At 36.6% G+C, this 25009-nt stretch overlaps 1 protein-coding gene across 1 annotated transcript in view; it reads right to left on the bottom strand.

Moving 5' to 3' along the window:
- Positions 1-25009, bottom strand: part of KCNH8 (potassium voltage-gated channel subfamily H member 8) — a 445135-nt gene that overhangs the window by 139061 nt on the left and 281065 nt on the right. The window contains exon 7 of the mRNA XM_062179144.1: positions 21839-22046. Within this exon, the coding sequence (XP_062035128.1) occupies positions 21839-22046 (208 nt within the window). The remainder of the gene's footprint in view (positions 1-21838; positions 22047-25009) is intronic.

Raw genomic sequence — 25009 nt, 5'->3', positions numbered from 1 at the left:
TCTCACTTAAATGGTTCACCAATGAATCCTTCTCCAAAATAATTAGCCAGCTTTTGAAGCCCAATTCAAATGCCATCTTCAGAGAGACTTGTCAGAATTACTTTTGTGTCTTTATGGACTTAAGTTATTTGTTTCTTGTGTATGTGTTTGTGTTTATTTGTGTCCATTTCTTGACCCTTATTGAGACAGTGCACTTCTAGTATATCAATACTGAAATCCTAACAGGTTTTAAATACAACATCTCAAAGACTTGGATCATTTTTTTCAATTTTTCTCTGCATCTTTAGTCTCTTAGGAATATAATATACAGTACATGAAATTGTCGTCTAATCTAACAGAATTAGTATGACTAATAGAGTAGTTAGAAATAAATAATTTATATTAAGCATTTTTGATGATCTCTTCTCAAAACAGTAGCATAATATATTTTCCTGGTAACTGAACAACTGTGTTTGAAATATTGGAGATTTGAGGTCTTAAGTTTAAATGATTTTCTCCCATAAATGTGTTTCAAATGGAAATAAGGTCTGGAGTAATTAACCCTCATTCAGTTGACCTTTGTGAGGTAGATATTAACCATTCTTTCTTTTCACCAAAAAAACCCCTAAATCAAAATCACATTGGAATTTAATTTATATTATTTGGGTAGAAAGTGATACTGTAGTTCTGGCAAAATCATAAAGTTAACTAATTGCAAGCCCTTCTGTTACAAACACCTGGAAATATATGTATGGCAAATGTATGTATGTGCCTAAGTATGTATATATTCATATTTTTTTCCAAAAGAGAAGATAAAATCCCCATATGCAAAGATGAGGAGTAGGGAGTTTGTTGGCTGATATTGTGATGGTGGTGCTGACAGGAGGACAGACACGGGTGGCTAAGCTGCACTAGTATAGTCTGTGAGTTTGGGTTCCATGTTCCTGCAAGGTCCAGGAGATAACATCTACCTCCTAAAAATACTAGAACTTACATTTTGCGTAAAACTGGGATACTCAAAGAGTGACACATGCATGGAGGGGTTAGAAATAATTTGCTCACAGTTATGGGAATGACAAAGAAATTTGTGTTTTTGCAAAATATAGTGTCTTTTGAGAAATTTTAAAAATTCAGCCTTGAGTCTTGCATGTACACTATCCTTGACAAACAAGAATTTTGAAACCAAGAATTTTTTAAAATTTTGAAGCCAGGGCAGATGATAATGCTAGTATCTTAACAAAAGCAAAGAAAAAATTAACCACCACCAAAGTTCTGTATAATTCTATCATACCTCAATATTCACAAGATTTCTTCAGAAAAAAAAAATTCTATTAAAAACGAGCTCACAATGAAAATGAACAAAATTACAGAATATATGAGGAAATAATTTGCCTTTCACAAGAGTTAGCGGAAGAGAATATTAGCACATGGTGAAATTGAATTAATAGAATAAAAATGGGGAAATAGAATAAGGAAGTAAATATTAAATATAAACTTGTCATAGAATCCAGCAATCCCACTACTGGATATATATATCTAAAAGACATGAATTTATCATATCAAAGAAATACCTGTTCCATTATGTTTACAACACTGTTCACGAAAACCAAATTAAGGAATCAACCAAGATGTCCATCATCAGATGAAATGGATAAGGAAAATGTGATACACACACATGACACACACACACACAAACACAAGAATACTATTGAGCCATAAAAAGAATGAAATTCTACCATTTGCAACAAAACAGTTTGTTCTGTAGGAAATTATCTTGAGTGAAATAAGGTAACATAGAAGGACAAATATCACATGTTCTCCCTTAAATGTGTGAGCCAAAATGAAAGAGAGAGAGAGAGAGACAAAGAGAGAGAGAGAGAAAGGAAGAGAGAGAGAGAAATGCTTGAGTGTATCAGTATTGCCTGACATTCAGTGTTTTGTAAAACTTGGTTTTAATTATTTGTCCAGAAAATTGTCAGGAATTATATACTATTATAGTTTTAATGATTTTATGACTATTTTATAATTTATATTAGTGAAGTTGAACATCTTTCCATTTGATTATTGTGTATACCCCATGCTTATTTTCCTGCTAGGCTGTGGTATTTTCATTTTTTTTTGTTGAACTCTAACTTAATGCAGACAGACAATAAGTCATTGACCATAATGCAAATTAAAAATATGTTATTCCCCCAAAAGAATAAAATATGTAATAAAAAGTAGACAGAATAAAATACTTTCAGAAATGTAATAAAATTTATTCAGTGCAGGTATTCTGCTAGTTGCATCAGATCAGGGAAAACGTGATATTTGTCTTTTTGGGATTGGCTTATTTCACTAAGTTTAATGGTTTCCAGTTGTGACCAGCTTGTTGCAAAACATAGGATTTCAGGTTTTTTCTTTAACAGCTGAATAGTACTCCATAGTGTATCTATACCATAAATGTAATGTATTGGAGTGAAATAGACATTTTGAGAATAGATGATTGTTTACAGTGTTTACAGCCCTTGTCTCTTCCATTGAGGAACAATCTTTTGTTTAGTTCTATTTTATTTTGTTTTGTTTTCTTTCTCTTCATACTATTTGCTGAACTCCTTTACTTAGAGTAGGGTTAACTATATGATCACTAAGTAAACTGATAACAGGTCACTGGAAAAATTAAGAATGGGAATCCGAGAGGTTGGGGGAAGGGTTGGAAGAGAAGTCCACTATATTCCTAAATCTGTCTATATGAAGTATATGAAACTTGTTTAACTTAAATAAAATTTTTAAAAGAAGGCTAATTAAATAGTAATTATAAAAATATCCAGTTCAAATGCTTCATCTAATGGAAAACCTGGAACAATACAAACAGACTAAACACTATGGAAAATAAACAGGGACTGGGGTAGTGGCACAGTGGGGTAAAGCTACTGCCTGTGATGCAGGCATCCCATATGGGTGCCAGCTCAAAACCAGATGCTCCACTTCCAACCCAGCTCCCTGCTAATGGCCTGGGAAAAGCAGTTAAGAAATGGGCAAAGGACTTAAACAGACATTTTTCAAAAGAGGAAATCCAAATGGCCAACAGACACACAAAAAAATGTTATGTTCAGGATCACAGCCATCAGGGAAATGCAAATCAAAACCACAAAGAGTTTTCATCTCACCCCAGTTAGAATGGCTTTCATATAGAAATCAGCAAACAACAAATGTTGATGAGGATGTGGAACAAAGGTACCCTAATCCATTATTGGTGGGAATGTAAACAGGTAAAACCACTGTGGTAGACAGTATGGAGATATGTCAGAAATTTGAATACAGACCTATAATATGACCCATCCATTCCACTCCTGGGAATTACCCAAGTAAGATGAAATCAGCAAATAAAAGAGTTAACTGTACCCTCATGTTTATTGCAGCTCAAATCACAGTACCTAAGACACGGAATCAACCTAATTATCCGTCTACTGAAGACTGGATAAAGAAACTATGGGATATGTACACTATGGAATACTACACAGCAGTAAAAAATGAAATCCAGTCATTTGCAACAAAATGGATGAATCTGGAAAACATCATACTTAGTGAAATAAGTCAGTCCCAAAGGGACAAATACTGTATGTTCTCCCTGATCTGTGATAACTAATAGAGCACCTAAAAGGAAATCTATGGAAGTGAATTTGACACTAAGCAATGACTTGAACAGCCTTTGTCTCAACTGTCAAGAAACAGCTTTTTTTTTTCTCTTCATACTATTTTTTAACACTTTACTTAACATAGAGTTAATCATATGTATATAAAGTCAATTGAAATTGATCTCATTAAAAAATAAGAGTGAGACAAAGAGGGAGGAGCAAGTTTTTAACTAGAAAGCTGTATAGTTCTGCATACAATCCTATGGACTTACTTCAAAGGGTACAGTTTATTATTATTATTATTTTTTTTGACAGGCAGAGTGGATAGTAAGAGAGAGAGAGAGACAGAGAGAAAGGTCTTCCTTTTTGCCGTTGGTTCACCCTCCAATGGCCGCTGCGGCCGGCGCATCGTGCTGATCCGAAGCCAGGAGCCAGGAGCTTCTCCTGGTCTCCCATGCGGGTGCAGGGCCCAAGCACTTGGGCCATCCTCCACTGCACTCCTGGGCCACAGCAGAGAGCTGGCCTGGAAGAGGGGCAACCAGGATAGAATCCAGCGCCCCAACCAGGACTAGATCCTGGTGTGCCGGCGCCACAAGGCAGAGGATTAGCCTGTTAAGCCACGGCGCTAGCTATTTTTAAGATTTATTTATTTATTTGAAAGTCAGAATTACACAGAGAGAAAAGGAGAGGTTGAGAAAGAGGTCTTCCTTCTGCTGGTTTACTCTCCAGTTGGCTGCAACAGCTGAAACTTTCTGATCTGATGCAAGGAGCCAGGAGCCAGCTTCTACTGCTTTCCCAAGCCATAGCAGAGAGCCGGATCGGAAGTGGAGCAGCTGGGACTTGAGCCAGCACCCATAAGGGATGCTGGCACTGCAGGTGGTGGCTTTACTCACTATGCCACAGCACTGGCCCCTAAGGGTGCAGTTTAAAGGCTTGCCATGGGACCCCAAATCCCATTAAGATGGGTAGTAAAAATGCCATCTTTAGTGTTAAAGTGATCATATAGATGGGATTAAGTGTTCAGTGGATCACATAAATAAGATCAAGTGCCTGGCAATAATAATAGATATAATTAAAAAGGAAGGAGTGTTCTGACATGGGAAGCAGTCCACACAGCAGACTCATAGAATGACAATTGCTTTTAGTAGCTCTGACCTCAGAATCAGCACTTAAGGCATTCTATTCTGGCTGAAAAGCCCATGAGAGTGTATCAAGCATGGAAAGCCAAGACACCATGGCAAGAAATGTCCCACATGAAGGATCTCTGTGAGACCCCATAGGAAAGAAGTGGCCATCAAAGAAGGAAGTACTTTTATCTGAAGGAAGGATAGAACTTCCACTTTGCTTATGGTCTTATTTAAATATTAATGGAGATTGTAGATTCATTAGCCTTGGCAGCTAATGTCACTTGCCTCTGGTGGTCACTAACATCATACATAAGAGTGTTAATTGTTAAATTAACAACAAGAGTCACTGTGCACTTACTTCCCATGCAGGACCTCTGTCCTTAATGAGTTGTATTATGAGAATTAACTGCAAAACTTGTTCTCAAACAGTTGTGTGTGTGTATGTGTGCAAATTGTTGAAATCTTTACTTAGCATAGAGTTAGTCTTCCATGTATAAAGTTAATTAATAATGAATCTTAATGGAGAATGGGACTGGGAATGGGAGGAGGAGGAATTGGGTTGGAGTCAGGGTGGGAGGGCAGGTATGGTCGGAAGAATCACTATATGTTGTACTTATGAAAATTGTACTCCTTAAATAAAATGTTTCTTTGGGGAAAAAAGCAACAGTAATAGTATTGGGACCATAGAATTATGGCAGGATTAAATGAACGGTGCCTGGATCTGCGAAAGCTCATGTATATCTACTGTTATCACCGTTATTATCACTACTATTTCTGTTTACCATGATATATAGAAGTTAATTAGAAAAAATTATACTATATATTGATAATTGTTTTGCTAACAGATTTGTGTAGTAACAATACCATCTAACAAAATCTGCTGCACCAATTTTAGAATCTTGAGGAGAGAAGAAGGGAGCAACCGAGAGTTGGAAGGGAGTACCACTTTTGCTTCATCTGTAGTATTTCACTAAATTTAAAAATAGAGATGAAGCACATATAGCAAAATAATGAGATACACCTTCCAGAGTTTATCTATTATATTAGTTCTAAATGTTTTTTCTTAAAAATCTTTCTCAATTGAGAAAAAGAAGTCCCGAGGAAATATCAAACTTTTCAGCAAAATGGGATTGAAATTATCTACCTCATGAGATTGCAATGATGATTAGATGAGATAATATACAAGAATATATTAAATGGTATACCCTGAAATTAGTTTGTGCTTAATAAGTGTAAATGAAATGTTAATTTGATGTTATTTTAAAATGTAAAAAGAAAGTAAACTCAGAAATAATTCCACTACTCAATGAATTTATTTCCATTTTTTCTTTTTTAAACCTATCTAGATACTATGTAATATATAGAAATCTGTTTCTTGAGTTTTTCACTGGAAATAGCTGAAATTTTCCCTGCCATTAAGTATTAATCTTACAATATTTAGTGGTTCATTATTTCTCATTTTCTTTTCTTCATAAGATTTTTTTAAGGCAGAATGGCAGAGAGAGAGGGAGAGCAGAAAAATCTTCAACCTGCTGATTCACTCCCTAGAAGGCCTTGAAGGCTGGGGCTGGCCTAGGCTGAAGCCCAGAGCCTAGAACTCTATCTGGGTTTCTCATGTGGATGGCAGGGACCCAAGGACTTGGCCATCTTCCACTGTTTCCCAAGTGCATGAGTAGGGAGCTGGATATGAAACAAAGCATGTGGGAGTTGAATTAATAAGAACTTGTGAAATACTATTAGATACAGATTTTTTTTTTTTTTTGGCCAGGCAGAGTTAGACAGTGAGAGACAGAGAGAGAGTTATAGACAGTGAGAGAGACAGAGAGAAAGGTCTGCCTTCCATTGGTTCACTCCCCTAATGGTCACTATGGCCGGCGCTACACTGATCCGAAGCCAGGAACCGGGTACTTCTTTTCAGTCTCCCATGCGGGTGCAGGGTCCCAAGCACTTGGGCCATCCTCCACTGCACCCCCCGGCCACAACAGAGAGCTGGACTGGAAGAGGAGCAACCAGGACTAGTACCCGGCGCCCCAACTGGGACTAGAACCTGGGGTGCCAGTGCCACAGGCAGAGGATTAGCCAAGTAAGCCATGGTGTCAGCCCTAGATACAGATTTTTAAGATAGTAAAGCCACTAAGTATACTCATACAGTAATGACTGGAATACAACTAGTACACAATTTATTTCACTCAGAGAAACACAAAAATATATAGTACTCAGAAATAAACTTAATCAAAAATGTGTACACCATATGGGAAGGAAATAACAATTTTATTTAATTTTCTAAAAGAAAATAAATGAAGATTAAAAACTATGACCTTGGATACCAAACATGTTTAATTGTTATAAAGACATTATTTTCCCCAAAATTAACTCCAGTTAAAATGTCATTTGGACTTTTAAGAGTAAGAATTTTTTTCTGTTATTGACTTAAATAAGTGAATAGCTTGGAAAGGTCTATGTTCTATTTGCTGTACCAAATTTTAAACAGTCAATAATTAAAATTCTTTAGTATTGGTGTAATTAGTCTGTCAATGCAAGAAAAATGAAGCCAAATAACAGGCAAAAATACACAGTCATAAATCATAATTAAGTATTATTAAAATGCTGTATTTAATTAATGGGAATCAATGAATTATTTGATACATGATACTGAAAAACTGGATAGGCAGTTCAAAGTTAAATTAATCAATTAACTAATTAGTTTAGATTCAAGCCTCAAATCAGCCAGATCCAATCTGCACTTCTAGTAGTAAGATTTTAAAAATTCTTGAGAGGAACTGGAGCTGTGGCAAAGTGGGTAAAGCTTTTGCCTGCACTGTAGGCACCTATATGGGCCCTAGTTCAAGTCCCAGCTACTCTGCTTCTGATCCAGTTCTCTGCCATGACCTGGGAAAGCAGTGGAAGATGATCCAAGTCCTTGGGACCCTGCACCTATGCAACAGACTCAGAAGAAATTCCTAGATCTTGCCTTTCAATTGACCTAGCTCTGGCCGTTGCGGCCATTTGGGGAGTGAAACAGAAGATGGACAATCTCTCTCTCTCCTCCTCCTCCTCCTCCCTCTCTCTCTCTCTCTCCCTCTCTCTGCCTCTGCCTCTCTGTAACTCTGCCTTTAAAATAAATAAAAATATAAATCTTTAAAAAAAATTCTTGAGAATTTGGAGAATATTATACTCCTGGTTACATATAGCCCTGACCAGAGACAATTCAGCCTTTATCATTTTTTATTGACTTGCAATTCTTCAAAAATAAGACCTCTTTCTTATTTGTGAATGTGCACATTACCTTTGGGACACTATAAAATTAGTATTTCCCATGTGACATGTCTTCAACTTTGAACTCACATGAAAATAGAAGTGCATGGCACTGCCTGAGCCAGAAGCACATTGTCTATAATTTTAACAAACACACAATGCAGGAAAACCCAACAGAGAAGAGAAGAGGCCAGAGGTGGACAAAAATTCTAGTGAGTGAAGTGGTAGGATCCTGAATGAGGAGCATGGCGAGCCAATGACAGCTAGCAAAGTATTGTCGCAAAACAAGGACTCTTGTGGTAAAATACTCAAGATTCTCAAGAGCCCAGAGTATCCTCCAAAGGCTAAGACACCAATGCAAGGTTAATCCAAATTTATCTCCAGCTAGAACAGAGAAGCATGCTTGAGTCACATGTTCAGACAGCAACCACAAGAAAAGAAAAAGAACATGGAGTGGAGAGGGTTGGAAATTATTCGTTCTCTCTTGTTTTCCCATTAAAAGTCTAAGGTTGAAACCAGTGTTCATAATTTCCTTCTATTAGTGCTACCTACCAAACAGATAGAAATCTAAAACACAGAAACAACTGACTGACTCACTGCAGCATCATACAAATCACTCTAGCTGGCACCATGGCTCACTTGGCTAATCCTCCAACTGTGGTGCTGGCACCCCTGATTCTAGTCCCGGTTGGGGCGCCAGCGCTGCAGGTGGAGGATTAGCCTATTGATCCATGGCACTGGCCTAAAATGCACATGTTTAAATGCTAATGGAGGCATAATATAAAATATAGTGCAGGGATTTCAGTAAAGTTATGCTAGGAGATTTAACAAAGTCCAGATAATCAGCATCAGCACTAGGAAACAATGGCTTTGGCCATATACTATCACCTGCTCATATCTTTTTTCCCTCTGGCATATGACATCACAGTTCATATTCTTATGTCTAATGTCAAGTTCATTTGCCCAGCTGATTTGCTTTGGTTAAAAAGAACTCCAATTGTGTAGCTGGGTACAACTCGGGGTGTTACCCAACTCCAACTCCGGGTGTTACCCTGGAAACTCTGCCCACCCTAGAGCATTGAACAGAGCTCCCTAGCCACACCCATCAAACACCTATTGGTATTCACTGAAAGTGCAGACATTCCACTAAGCCACAAAGCATAGCCCAAAGATAAAAGCCATCAGAAGAAATGAACAAAAATCAATTTCACAAATGCCTAATATAAATGCAGATATTAAAAAACAAGAATAAAGAAAACATGACGACCCTCCCCCAAAGGAACACAACAACATTTCAATTTGAGACTACAAAGATGAAGACATTAAGGAAATGCCATAAATGGAATTCAAAAAATTAATCATAGGATTACTAAAAGCAATCAGAAGCAAATCCATGAACTAAAGAAAATTACACATGACCTGAATGCAATTTTTTACTATGAAACTGAGGTTGTAAAGAGAAATCAAAAGGAAATAGCAAAAATGAAGAATTCAATATATCAAATAAAAAAATGTGGTGCAAAAACTTAACACCAAACTTGGCAGAAAGAATATCTGAACTAGAAGACAAATCTTTGGAAATCTTTCAGTCAGACAAAATAAAAAGAAGAAGAAAAAAATAGAAAACTTATAAACAGTGTTGGAGACCTATGGGATATTATCAAATAACCCAACACATGGGTCTTAGGAGCACCTGTGGAAAGAAAGAATGGAAAAAAAGACTACTTCGTGAAATAATTACAGAAAACTTCCACAATTTGGAGAAACAAAGATGTGTCCAAGTAGAGAGAGCACACAGAACTCCTAATAGACATGACCAGAAAAGATCTTCACCATAACACACTGTAGTCAAACTTTTCACAGTAAAACATAAAGAAAAGATTCTAAAGAATGCACAAGAGAAATGCCAGTAGAGGCTCTTTAATTAGTCTCATAGCTGATATCTTATTAGAAGGCCTATGGGCTAGAAGAGAATGATGAGATATAATCTAAGTTCTAAAAAAAAAAAAAAAAAAAAAAAAAAAAAAAAAAAAAACTGTCAACCCAGAATACTGTACCCCAAGAAGCTCACAATTATGAATGAAGGTGAAATAAAGACCTTCCATAACAGAAATTGAAAGAATTTGTCACTACCAATCCAGCCTTACAAAAGATGCTTATGCATGTGCTACACACAGAAACTCAGAAACATGGTCATCACTATGAAAGCAAAAATCTCCCAGTAGAAGTACAAAAGAAATCCAAAGTAAACAGTAGGAATATTTATGGAAAAATGGTAGGGCCAAATTGCTACTTATCAATAATAACCTGGAATGTAAATGGCCTCTATTCTCCAGTTAAAAGATACAGACTGGCTGGATAGATTAAAAAAACAAGACTCATCTATTTGCTGCTTACAAGAAACATATCTCACCAATGATGTACATGCAGACTTAAAATGAAGGAATGGAAAAGATATTCCATGCTAACTGAAACCAAAAAAGGGCTGGTGTTGTCAACCTAATATCAGAAAAATAGACTTCAACATAAAAACTGTTAAAAGAGATGAAGAAGGGCACTGTGTAATGATTAAGGGACCAATTCAAGAGTAAGATACAACTATAGTAAATGTGTATGCACCTAATTACAGGGCACTTGTCTATTTAAAAGAAATGTTAATGGACCTAAAGTGAGGCATAGAGTCCAATACAATAGCAATGCCTGACTTCAATACCCCACTTTCAGCAATGGACAGATCAATCAGACAGAAAATCAGCAAGGAAACAATAGAGTTCATTGGCACTATAGAGCAAATGGGTCTAACAGATATATATAGAACCTTTCACTCCACAATGGAAGGATACACATTCTTCTCATCAGTGCATGGAACCTTCCCTTCTCTAAGATAGACCATATGCTAGGTCACAAAGCAATGCTCAGTTAATTCAGAAAAAATCAAAATCATTCCATGCATCCTCTCTGACACAATGGAATAAAGCTGGAAATCAACAATTCAGTAATCTCTAGAACATATGCAAACACATGGAGACTCAACAACATGCTCTTGAATGAACCATATGTCATAGAAGAAATCAAAAGAAGAATCAAAAAATTTTGGTAACAAATGAAGATAATAATACATTGTAACAAAACTTATGGGATACAGAAAAGCGGTGTTAAGAGGTAAGCTTATAGCAATAGGTACCTAAATGAAGAAACTGGAAAGCTACCAAATAAATGAGCTATCAGTACATCTCAACGACCTAGAAAAACAACAACAAATCAAACCTAAAATTAGTAAGAGGAAATAAATAATTAAGATTAAAGAAGAAATAAATAAAATTGAAGGAAAAATACAAAAAATAGAGAAATAAAGAGCTGGTTTTTTGAAAAACTAAACAAAATTAATACACTTTGGGCTCATCTAATGAAAAAAAAAAAGACTGAACAGATACTACAGAAATAAAAAGAATCATCAGAAATTACCATAAAGAGCTGTATGCCAATAAATTAGAAATCCTAAAGAAATGGTTAGATTTCTAACAACATACAATCTACCAAAATTGAGTCATGAAGATATAGAAAACCTAAACAGACCAATAACCAATAAGAAATTGAATCACTAATAAAGACCCTCTCAACAAAGAAAATCCAGGATCGGATGGCTTCACTGCAGAATGCTATCAGACAATTGAAGAAGAACTAATTTCAGTTCTTCTGAAGCTATTCAAAACAATTGAAAGGGAACAAATCCTCCTAAACTCCTTCTATGAAACTAGTATCACCCTAATACCTAAACTTGAAAAAGATGCAACAGAGAAAGATAACTATATACTAATGTTCCTGATAAACATAGGTGTAAAAATCCTCAACAAAATATTAGCTAATTGAGTCCAACAAAACATCAGAAAGATCATTCACCCAGACCAAGTGGAATTTATCCCCAGTATGCAGGCATGATCCAACATTCCCAATTAATCAATGTGAAACATCATATTAACAAACTGAAGAACGAAAACCATATAGTTATCTCAAAAGATGCAGAGAAAGTATTTGATAAATACAACATCCCTAAACCTTAAGCAAAATGGTTATAGAAGGACAATTCCTCAACCTAATTAAGGCAATATATGACAATCCCAAAGCCAGCATCCTATTGAATGGAACCAGGCAAGGATGCCCACTCTTACCATTACTATGTAATATAGTCCTGGAAGTTTTAGCCAGAGCCATTAGGCAAGAAGAAGACATCAAAAGGATACAAATCAGAAAGGGGCAAATCAAACTATCCTTATTTGCAGATGACATGATCCTATATACAGAAGATCCAGAAGACTCCACTGAGAGACTATTGGAACTCATAAAAGAGTTTGTTAAAGCAGCAGGATATAAAATCAACACACAAAAATCAATAACATTTGTATACACAATGTCATAGCTGAGAAGGAACTTCTAAGTTCAGTCCCATTCACAATAGCTACAAAAATAATCAAACATCTTGAAATAAATTTAACCAAGAGTGTCAGAGATCTCTACAATGAAATTTACAAAAACACTAAAGGAAGAAATAGAAGAGGACACTTAGAAATGGAAAAATCTTCCATGTTCATGGATTATAAGAATCAACATCATAAAAATGTTCATACTACTGAAAGAAATTTACAGATTCAATGTGATATCAATCAAAATACCAAACATATTCTTCTCAAATATAGAAAATATGATGCTGAAATTCATATGAAAACACAGCAGATCCCGAATACCTAAAGCAATTTTAAACAACAAAAACAAAGCTAGAGGCATCACAATGCCAGATTTCAAGGCATACTCCAGGGTAGTTATAATAAAAAAAGCCTGGTATTGGCAAAAAAACAGGTGGATAGGGCAATGAAACAGAATAGAAACTCCAGAAATCAATCCATGCATCTACAGCCAACTTATCTTTGATAAAGGAGTTAAAATCAATATGTGGAAAAAGAACAGTCTCTTTAACAAATGGTTCTGGGGAAATTAGATCTCCACATGCAGAATTATGAAACTAGACCTCTACATTACACCTTATACAAAAATCTAGTCAAATGGATCAGACCTAAATCTATGACTTGATACCAACAAATCATTAGCAAACATGGGGGAAACTCTTCAATACATCAGCATAGTCAAAGACTACTTAGAAAAGACCCCAGCACAGGCAATCAACGCCAAGATTGACAAATAGGATTACATCAAGCTGAGAAGCATCTGCACTGCAAAAGCAACACCCAGCAAAGGGAAGAGACAACTGACAGAATGGGAGAAAATGTTTGCAAACTACACAACTGACAAAGAGCTAACATCCAGAGTATTTAAAGGGCTCAAGAAATTCAACAACAAAACAAACAATCCAGTGAAGAAATTGGCCAAGAACTTAAACAGGCATTTTTCATGACAGAAAATTCAAATGGCCAAAAAATACTTGAAAAAAATGCTCAGAATCACTAGCCAACAGAGAAATGTAAAAAAAAAAAAATCATAGTGAGTTTTCACCTCACCCCGGTTAGAATGACTTTGATACAGAAATCAACATATGACAAATGTTGGTGAGGATGTGGGTAAAAAGGAACCCTGATCCACTGCTGGTGGGAATGTAAACTGGTGCAACCTTTCTGAGAAAAATTCGTTATGGTTATTGAAATTATCAGCTCACAATATCACAAGGCTGTTTACTGTTGTTCTTACATTAGGCTTTTGAATGCTAAGCAGATAATAACTAGAAAGCCTGAAATCAATCAGCTATTTTGATGTTTCATCCAGCAAGGACTAAGGAGATTTAGGATTAAAATTGTCAATGAAAATCTAAAAATTATGTCTGACTTAATCATTTTTTTTTCCTCATTCTAGATTCCTGCAATTTTTTTTTTTTTTGGCCAATGAAACAGATAAGCTACTAGGCACCTACACTGGGTAAACCTACTCTGGCCAAAGGATTAGGAGATTAAAGAGCTTCTCTCTATTATAAAACGTTCTTTAATCTTTAAAGTAGACCATTTATTTTAAAGTTCAGTGTGTCATAGCCTTAGAAATAGAGGGTTTTTAGAAAGAGTATAAAGTAACATTTTAGCAGAAAACAGAGCTACTGATCCAGATACAACTGTGCTGAGAAAATCCATCTTGGTAAGAATTCCACTGCTGGGCTCAAATAAGGAGCACAGACTGTGTCATGGTGAGCAAGATGCCTTGGAAACTACCATTCTGCAGCTAATTCCACTTGACATGATGTCTGTGAAGGGTGTGATGATTCACAGAGGTATTTTAATAAGTGTTTTATTACACTGTAGGTTTCATGCATTGGGGTAAAGATATTACTATAGATATTTATCTTTTCTAATAATTTTTAATGGATAAAAGCCTCCTTGGTTGGGGGAGTCGCCACTGCAGATCCTAACAGAGAGACAAAGGATCCTGATTCCCCCCACTGAGAGGTAGGATGGAGGGAGCAGACAGAGTCTTAGCATGTGACTTGCACTTGAACTACAGCCTTCTTCATCAGGGATGGTGAGTCAAAGGTGAGGGAAGTTAGGGCTTCCTTCAGTACCTACAGAGATGGACACAGGTACCAGCCATCCCCACCAAATGCCATATGGCTCCCTTGCACTGAGGAATCTGGAGCTACCGTCATGTCTTGTTCTCTGTCCTTCTGAATCAGCATGTCTTACTAATGAAAGTCTTTCTCTGCTCTTGCTTGCAATTAAGAATCACCAGTGATGGAGAGATTTCAGCTCTTTGGCAGACTCAAGTTGTAATGTATCTCAGTTCTACACTGTCATCAGTGTAAGGTTGAGCAGATGACTGACATTTAAGAATAGTGTGAATGAGTGACCAGAGCTGAGGTTCTGGCAGTGATGGCAATGGTGGCAGTTATGAGCTACAAGAACATTCTCTGTACCAAACACTATGTGAGGTGACTACCAGTAGGATCACTACTACACAGCCATTTTAGCTGAGAAAACTAAGATCATTCTATGAAAAGTCACACACTGATGTCATTTTGACTAAAATAACATAAACACCTGAAGTAAAATTCAAATGTAAATTTTTGTGCTTAAAATCAGACTTTCATTAGATTCCTAAGAAATCTCACCAATGATGAATTTAGCATTTTACTGGAACTGTACAAGTGATAATAATTATGTAATATATATATATACATATATATATATATATATATATATATATATATATACTTACATTAAACCGGATATAAGGAAACCTGCAAATTCTTACATATCTTAGCTGGGTATTTATTGACATTCTCTTGAAGACAACAAGTAAAGCAACCTTTCCCTCCCCTCCCACCAAGAGGTCATCCTGAAACATTCTTTCCAGATGAAAGAAAAAGTAAAATTTAAAAAGCGCTCTCAGATTCTACTGTGAGATGCCTCTTTAGCAGAGTAGTAAATCTTATTCTCAAAGCATTAAATTCCAAAATAATGTGATATATCCCAATAAGCTGTAGGGTAAATCTGTCTCTTCTCTTAGCCTTGAAAAGGAAATCTTCTGTAAGTGGGCAATTATGGACCTACGCAAAAATTACTAATTTTTCAGAGATTGATTCAAATAGGAAACTGACACAGATAAATCATTCTAATTTTACATGCAAAAGCATATAATTTCTTATCCAACACTAAATTAAATATAGAAGGCAATACTTTCTGAGTCATTTTAAAATAACCTTCCCATATAAAATGAAAAATATTCATTAATCACAGTTCATGCTTGCTTTCTTTCTTTCTTTCTTTCTTTCTTTCTTTCTTTCTTTCTTTTAACTGACACATAAAAATTGTACCAATTTCAGGGGTATCATGTAGTGGTTTGATACATGTATACATTAAGTAATTGTCATAATAAATGGTAATGACAGTTAATATTTACTGAGCAGGTACAATGGAGTATAAGTGCTTCACACAACACATTTGGAGCGGTAGATACTATTGCTTCATTTTATAGATACTGACAATGAAGCAGGACCAAGGAGCTAAATCAATCCCTGGAGGAGGAACAGTCTCTTCAAGAAATGGTGCTGGGAAAACTGGGTTTCCACATGCAGGGGTATGAAGCAGGACCGCTATTTTACACCTTGCAAGAAAACCCATTCAAAATGGATTAAAGACCTAAATCTATGACCTGATTCCATCAAATTATTACAAAGCGTTGGGGAAGACCTGCAAGACACTGGCACAGGCAAAGAGTTCCTGGAAAAGACCTCAGAGGCACAGGCAATAAAAGCAAAAATTAATAAGTGGGATTACATCAAATTTAGAAGCTTCTGTACCACAAAAGAAACACTCTGGGAAGGGAAGAAGCAACCAACATATTGAGAGAAATTATTTGCAACCAATGTAACTAATAACCAGAATATATAATGAATCAAGAAACTCCACAACAACAAAACAAACAACCCAGTTGAGAGATGGGTAAAGGCTTAAACAGATATTTTTCAAAGGAGGAAATCCAAATGGTCACAGACATTTGAAAAAATGCTCAGGATCACTAGCCATCAGGGAAATGCAAATCAAAACCACAATGAGGTTTCACCTCACCTCAGTCAGAATGGCTTTCACACAGAAATCAACAAACAACAAATGCTGGCAAGGATGTGCAGAAAAAGGCACCCTAATTCACTGTTGGTAGGAATGTAAACTGGTAAAGCCACTACGGAAGTCAGTTTGGAGATACCTCAGAAATCTGAATATAGTCCTAACATATGACTCAGCTATCCCATTCCTTGGAATTTACCCCAGGGAAATTATCAGCAAATACAATGGTTATCAGCTCCCCCATGTTACAGCTCAAGTCACAATGGCTAAGATATGGAATCAACTTAAATGTCCATCAACTGAAGACTGGATGAAGAAATTATGGGATATGTACTCTATGTGACTACACTGTAGTTAAAAAAAAAAAAAAAGAAATCTGGTTATTTGCAACAAAATGGATGAATATGGAAAACATCATACTTAGTGAAATAAGCCAGTCCCTAAAGGAAAAATACCAGATGTTCTCCCTGATCTGTGATAACTAATAGAGAACTTAAAAGAAAATCTATAGAAGTGAAATTGACACTTTGAGAAGAGATGACTTGAACAGCCTTTGTATTGACTGTCAAGCAACAGTTTTCTTGTTTTTTCCTTCTTACTACCATTGGTTGAACACTTTACTTAACATAGAATTAATCATATGTGTATAAAGTCAATTGAAAATAGATCCCAGTAAAGAATAAGAGTGGGAATACTAGAGGGAGGAGCTGTATAGTTCTGTGTACATTCCTGTCAACTTACTTTTAAGCATAAAGCTAAAAACTTGCCATGGGACTCCAAATCCCATTAAGCTGAGTGGTAATAAGGCCATCTTAAGTGTTAAAGTGATCATATTAATTGTTTAATTGATCATATAGATAGAATTAAGTGTTAAAGGATCATACAAATAAAATCAAGTGTCTGGTAATAACAATAAATAAAATTAAAAAGGAGAAAATGTTCCAACATGGGAAGCAGTCCACACAGTAGACTCATCGAATGACAAACGCTCTAAACAGCACTCTGACCTCAGAATCAGCCCTTGAGGCATTTTGTTCTGGCTGAAAAGCTCATGAGAGCATTTCAGGCCTGGAAAGCCAAGACACTGTGGCAAAAGGAAAAAACGCCTTACATGAAGGATCTATGTGAGTGAGACCCCAGGGGAAAGTTGGGGCCATCAAAGAGAGATGTACCTTTCTCTGAAGGGAGGAGAGAACTTCCACTTTGCTTATGGCCTTGTCTAAATACTGACATAGTTTATGGACTCAGAAGGCTTCCATAGCCTTGGCAGCTCATGTCAATAGCCTCTGGTGGTCACTGACATCATACATAAGAATGTTAATTGTTAAATTAACAGCAGGAGTTGCTGTGCACTTACTCCTCATGCAGGACCTCTGTCCTTAATGAGTTGTATTATGAGAATTAACTGTAAAACTTGTTCTCAAACAGTTTTTTATATTTTGTGTGTGTGTACAAATTGTTGAAATCTTTACTTAGTATAGAGTTGGTCTTCTGCATATAAAGTTAATTAAGAATGAATCTTAATGAAGAATGGCATGAAAGAGGGGGAAGGGGGTGGGAAAGGATTGGGGATAGGAGAGAGGGTATGTGGAGAAACTGCTATATTCCTAAAGTTATACTTATGAAATTTGTACTCTTTAAGTAAAGGGTTTCTTTGGGAAGAAAATATTTGTTTTAGTATCACCAGTGCCTAACACAGTGCCAGGCATATAATTGGAACTTAAATGTATTTTTTGAATGAATGACCAAATCTGAAGTGATCACATTATTCTCGCAATCTTCCTAGCCACAAAGACTTTGATAAGTAGCCACTCCCTATAATTTTGCAATATTCAAAATTATTCGAAGGAGTTGTACACAGGAGTAGGGAATCCAGGTTCTCGTACCATGGCTGTAATTCAATGAACAAATGACCTTGAAGATTGATTTGATTCATTTGAAGGTCTTTTTTTTTTTTTTTTTTTTTTGCACACTCTATATAATGCAGAAGCTGGAACCACAAGAGAACTGCAGCAAAGAACACAACAGAGCCCCTTCGCTCGTGGAGCTGCAGAACCAAGAGCCAGATTTTTCTTCATAAAATCAAAGAATTGGCAAAGGTCTGCCCAGGTCTCAAATGCCATAAGACATGAAACCAAAATTATTTAAAACCTCAAAATTATTTAAAATGTGGTATGGACATACGTAAAACTATGAAGTAAAAGTTGCAACCAAATAACAAATAACATATTCTTATACAGCAAGTCTACAAGCATCACTTCTTCATTCCAGAAATAGTTATCTTAGAAAAAATGACAATGGAATATTTTTCAAAGATTGAATCAGAGTTGGTCTGATAATATTGGAGCCCTTCTTTTCTTGTAAGTAGAGATTTTGACAAGGTCAGAAGGAAAAAAGCATAATTTTAGGGCAATTAGCAATGAGCAGAAAGGAAATTTACCATCTGAGAAGATGACTCCATTCTATCCAGGCAATGTTAACCACAAATATGAATGAAGATATGCTTTCTGACCAAATTTTGTTTTTGTGACAGTTTTTTGATTCATGGTAATTGGACAAAAAAGATATTATTATTAGTTGACAAATGATATAGTAAAAACTAAATTAGCTTAGACTCTCAGTACCTTTACTACAAAAATAAATAGGGAAGGTCATAATTATTTAATTTGTATCCCAATCTCAGAGAACATTTTAAATAAACAAATGATGAAAGTAATTTTCATGTAGGAGAAGAACGTGTGACAAGCCTTTAAATATCATATTTACAGAAATCACTAATGTACTACTTGCTTAATCAAATCAGGAGAGGTATGTGGACAGCAAATCTAATACTCTAAAGATAAATGTTCAGTTACTCTTATCATAACTAAGTAAAACACCAACTCTTCGACATGCCCAGTTAACATTAACTGGTTCCAACTGAAGGTTTAGGTGGACAGTGATATATAAGCAAAAAACATACACACACACACACACATTCTTGTAAGCATATGATAGGTCTTACAAAAGTTCATGGTAAAATGCACATTGTGAAAAAGCAATACAGAAATTTCAAAACATTTTTGCACCAAAATAAATTTATTTTTAATACCATTTTCATGAACTTTCAAAAGTACCTTTGTGTGTACATGTTGATTAAGGTAATATCGGATTTGTTTTCCCATGGAAGTCATAAAACACGGGAACTGAAATAGACTTCAAGTTATATGGTAAGGTTTCTTGTGTTGTCAATGAGGAAACTGAGGTCCGTACAGATGAACAAGGTTTTTGAAAATCAGACAGCAGGTTAAAGAGAGAGCAATGATGATAGGAGAAATCTACAGCCGTTACTTGAGGCTCTTCCCACTGTTCTATCACATCCATGCTTTTTGTGGGGTTGACTTACAGCTCACTATCTCCTTCCTGTTCATTACCTTTAGCTGCAACACCAGGACCAAGAGGACAAGTGGAAGAAGGGATAACACAGAGGATGCTCAGGTGGTTGCCTCTTTTCTGCTTGGGACATAGATACGTCTGTATGTTTATGGGAAGAAAAACCGCAGCTAGATTGCATGTCTACAGGAGGACTGACATGTGGAAATAAAACAAAAAGTTTTTCTCATGTAACTAAATTTGAGACCATGAATAAGCTGATTTCCCCATCTGGAGATGCTCAGACCAGAAAAGTCTTCCAAATTAATGTGAATGTATAGGTCTGTGCCTGAAGGAAATTAGCTCAGGTCTAAAAAGGAATCAGGTGCTGATCACAAGTCAGAATTTTAGTATGGACTCGGAATAAAAGGCACAGACCTAACGCTGCAGTTCACTGAACACTGTTGGGATGGTGCTCTCTACTACACAATGAGGAAGCCTTCAGAAGCCACAGAGAGGAAAACAGCATTGAGGAACAGAAAATGTTTTACTGCAAGTACAGCTCAGACCCTGGTCCTTTCAGTGCGCATACTCTCTGCCATCAGATTTCACTTTTATCTGAGATATTTTTACATTCACTCTGAAGTCTTATTTTCCTATTTCCTGCATTTTTGAGAACTTAGATCCACAGCAAGATACAGAAAAAAGGCTCTGGTAAGGAAGATTCTGATATGAAAATTATCAGAACACATCAGTTGCTCTGTGTAGCTCAGGAAAAAATTGAGATGTGTGTGGGGCCTTTTAAAGAATCCACACAGGAGATTCTCTTTCTTAATCTTGCTTTCTTAAGGTCTGGAGCTCATTCCCCAGTGACATCCTTTGAAAGCTTTGTGCATGTCCTATGGGGAGAGAGTGGCCTTTATGAGAACCAGCACAGGGGTGTTCCCAGTGCTGCCCACCTCTGAGAGCTGGTGTGAAAAGTTGGGGCATTTTACTCTCCTGGGAGACTCCTGTGGCTTTATTCCCTGGCAAAGGTCTCAGCCTCTTTCAAAAGTTCAAGATTGATTTTTGGTGGAGAAGATAAGTGAAGAGTTTTCTAGCCAGCTAAGAAGCAGATTCTTTTGTTTAAATGTCAGATTAAGAAAAAAAGTCCTTCATAGGGTACTCTAACAGTTCTATAGAGGATAAGTCTAAGGATAAGTCTAAGAGGAGAATGCAGGTATTTTAGGATGGAGGGTTATGGCCTTGAGATTTTTCACTTTCTATAAATTTCCTGTGGTTAACATAAGTTTCAAAATGTATTCATGTGCATAAATGTTTCAGATTCATTTATGCAGCATTATGCAATACTTGGGCCTCACATTTTATGGGGACATCAAATTTTTACAAATTATATTTATAAATATGCAGTCTTTCCTATGCTCACAAATTTTGAAAGTAAGCTTAATGTGTCATTCTGACAGTTCTCTCTCTTTTGAAAGGAAAGAATGATGGGGATTCTTTTCTATTTACACACCCTTTCTAATAAAAGTGACAGTTTTATTGTGATTTTTAAAATATTATAGATATAATGCAGACCATCTGCCTCTTGATTTCCTGTTAGTAGCTCTGTATCAGCATGGGTCAAGATAAGATCACATATAACTTATTCACACATTGCCACAGTCTTGCTGGTCATTCTGAACAGTTACTTTGGCTTGAAAATTTAAGCTATCAGTCTTTGAAAAACAGGGGTTACTTTTTCCCAAAAAACTTTTAGAAGAAGTCATTTGTATCATAGACTTAAAAAAAACAGGTAAGACAAATTGAAAATTAAGAAGGAATGTATTTCTAGACTCATTCTTCTCCTCATCAAAGTTCTGGACAAGCTATCTTTTCAACTTAACAATAGAAAATGCAGCAGGTATGTGCAGGTGCAACAGGGGCAAACAGGTGCAACAGGTGTGAACCTTACCAACTTCCCACTTGAGAAGGCTGTTGTCTTCCCGCTCCATTTTCCCAATGACATACCAGATGCACGCCATCCAGTGTGCAAGCAGTGCAAACACAGACATGAGCAGAGTCAAGACGACAGTGCTGTGTTGGGAATAACGGTCCAGTTTCTGCAGGAGACGTAGGAGGCGTAGCAGTCGCACAGTCTTTAGGAGATGCACGAGAGACACCTATGACAGGAGACAGCAGCACAACTTGGCACGTGTGTTAAATTCATGCCATGACATTCTTGTTCACTTACAGCCATTCTGGAGAGTTCTTGGAATTAGGTATAACCATGCTTTCAATACTGTGGGGTTTTTTTATGCATGCTTCTTTGCTTCTAACAGAATATATTGGGGAGTGATAGGAAAAAGAGTGTAAGAAAAAGGATGGCATAAAGAGGATCATTTAATTTCCTAGAGGCAAAACTTACTTTTCTTAGCTAAGATGTATCTCTTTTTCCAGACAATTCTGACTGCATAAAATTATATATATTATTATTCAAGCTGAATCACATCACGGTATCAAGACTGAACTATGTCTTCACCTCCTTGCACTCATTTTCTTTCAGTCCTACATCCACTTTCTTCCATAAGGGAGTTGCTTTATAACGATAATTAACACAGGTTGAAGTAAATACATAGAAACAGGTAACAAATGTACTTAATTTTTTTTATTTTTTTATATATTTGAAAAGCAAAGAGATGGAGAAAGAGACAGAAACACCTCTTCTATCCTTGTTCACTTCCCAAATGTCCTTAACAGTTGGGGCTGGGCCAGGCCAAGATCAAGAGCCTGGAACTCAATCCAGGCCTCCCACAAGGGTGGCAGGGACCCGACTACTTGAGCCATCACCTGCTGACTCCAGGTGATGCCTCATAAGAAAGCTAGATCCAGCACTTGAACCCCATTATTCTATGCAGTGACTTAAACACCATGCCAAACACCCACACTATTTTTTAAAAGTAGATCCATAAAATCAGTAAGTTCTGCTTGCAAGCACCAGTAACACTTCCTGCCTCATGAACTATACTTTCTTCCTTGTAACACTATCAATGGACAAGAAAACATTGCCTGAAACTGCCTCTCAAATAAACATAAAAAACAAATGGAACAAACATTTTTGGAAAATCTACGTCCTGCCTTTGCTTTCATTAAAGCAATGGACTTGTTTCTGAGGGTTTATTTTGTTTCTTCCTGTGACCTAATTGAACAATGTGAGCCATTAGTGTCCACAGGATTGTCAATGTCATTATTAATAAGTGGTGCATAAAACACACACTCCACACCCTTAAAGAACCCAAGAAAGCATTCCAAAATATTAAATTGGCAAACAAAAAAGCTGTTTGCACATTAATGTTTATTGCAGCTCAATTCACAATAGCTAAGACCTGGAACCAATCCAAATGCCCATCAACAGTAGACTGGATAAAGAAATTATGGGATATGTACTCTATAGAATACTATACAGCAATCAAAAACAATGAAATCCGGTCATTTGCAACACAATGGAGGAATCTGGAAAACATTATGCTGAGTGAATTAAGCCAGTCCCAAAGGGACAAATATCATATGCTCTCCCTGATCGGCAACAACTAACTGAGCACCAAAGGGGAAGCCTGTTGAAGTGAAATGGAAACTATGAGAAACAGTGACCTGATCAGCCCTTGTCCTGACTATTGATGTACAATGTAACACTTTATCCCTTTTTAGTATTTTTTTTTGTTCTGGTACTATTGGTTGAACTATGTAATTAACACAAAATTATTCTTAGGTGTTTAATTTTTTTTCTTTTTTTATTTAGTAAATATAAATTTCCAAAGTACAGTTTATGGATTACATTGGCTTCCCCCCCACCCCATAATTTCCCTCCCACTCGAACCCCTCCCATCTCCTGCTCCCTCTCCCATTCCATTCACATCAAGATTCATTTTCAATTATCTTTAGGTGTTTAAATTTTAACTGAAAAGTAATCCCTGTTTAATATAAGAGTGGGAATAAGAGAGGGAGGAGATGTACAATTTGGGACATGCTCAAGCTGACTTGCCCCAAATGGTGGAGTTAGAAACGTGCCAGGGGATTCCAATACAATCCCATCAAGGTGGCATGCACCAACGCCATCTCACTAGTCCAAGTGATCAATTTCAGTTCACAATTGATCACACTGATAGGTCTAAGAGTCAAAGGGATCACACAAACAAGACTAGAGTCTGCTAATACTAACTGATAGAATCAAAAAGGGAGAGAAGGATCCAACATGGGAAGAGGGATACACAGCAGACTCATAGAATAGCAGATGTCCTAAATAGCACTCTGGCCTCAGAATCAGCCCTTAATGCAGTCGGATCTGGCTCAAAAGCCCATGAGAGTATTTTAGGCATGGGAAGCCAAGACACTCTGGGAAAAAAAAAAAAAGACCCTAAATGAAAGATCTCTGCGAGTGAGATCCCAGTGGAAAGAACAGGGCCATCAAAGAAGGAGGTACCTTTCTCTGAAGGGAGGAGAGAACTTCCACTTTGAAGATGACCCTGTCGGAATAAGATCGAAGTCGGCGAACTCAAAAGGCTTCCATAGCCTTGGCAACTCATGACTAGAGTCTAGGGAGATTACTGACGCCATAAACAAGAGTGTCAAATTGTTAAGTCAACAACAGGACTCACTGTGTACTTACTTCTCATGTGGGATCTGTCCTTAATGTGTTGTCCAATGTGAAGTAATGCTATAACTAGTACTGAAACAGTATTTTACACTTTGTGTTTCTGTGTGGGTGCAAACTGATGAAATCTTTACTTAATATATACTAAATCAATCTTCTGTATATAAAGATAATTGAAAATGAATCTTGATGTGAATGGAATGGGAGAGGGAGCGGGAGATGGGAGGGGTGCGAGTGGGAGGGAAGTTATGGGGGGGGGAAGCTATTGTAATCCATAAACTGTATTTTGGAAACTTATATTTACTAAATGAAAGTTAAAAAAAATGATCATGCTAACATTAAAAAGAAACCACACACAAGAAACTAACTAATATGGAAATAGAGTTTGAGAAATTCCTTGATCTTATCTAATTTCTTTGAGGGCACCACAGAGAGGAAAGAGGTGATTAGTTGGCTGTCACTAATTATAATCTCTCCCTTACAGAACATAATCAT

The sequence above is a fragment of the Lepus europaeus genome, chromosome 2 (assembly GCF_033115175.1).
Source record: "Lepus europaeus isolate LE1 chromosome 2, mLepTim1.pri, whole genome shotgun sequence".
NCBI classification, from domain to species: Eukaryota; Metazoa; Chordata; class Mammalia; order Lagomorpha; family Leporidae; genus Lepus; species Lepus europaeus.
The sequence above is the reverse complement of the archived record's forward strand: the minus strand, read 5'-3'. Positions and strand labels throughout refer to the sequence as shown.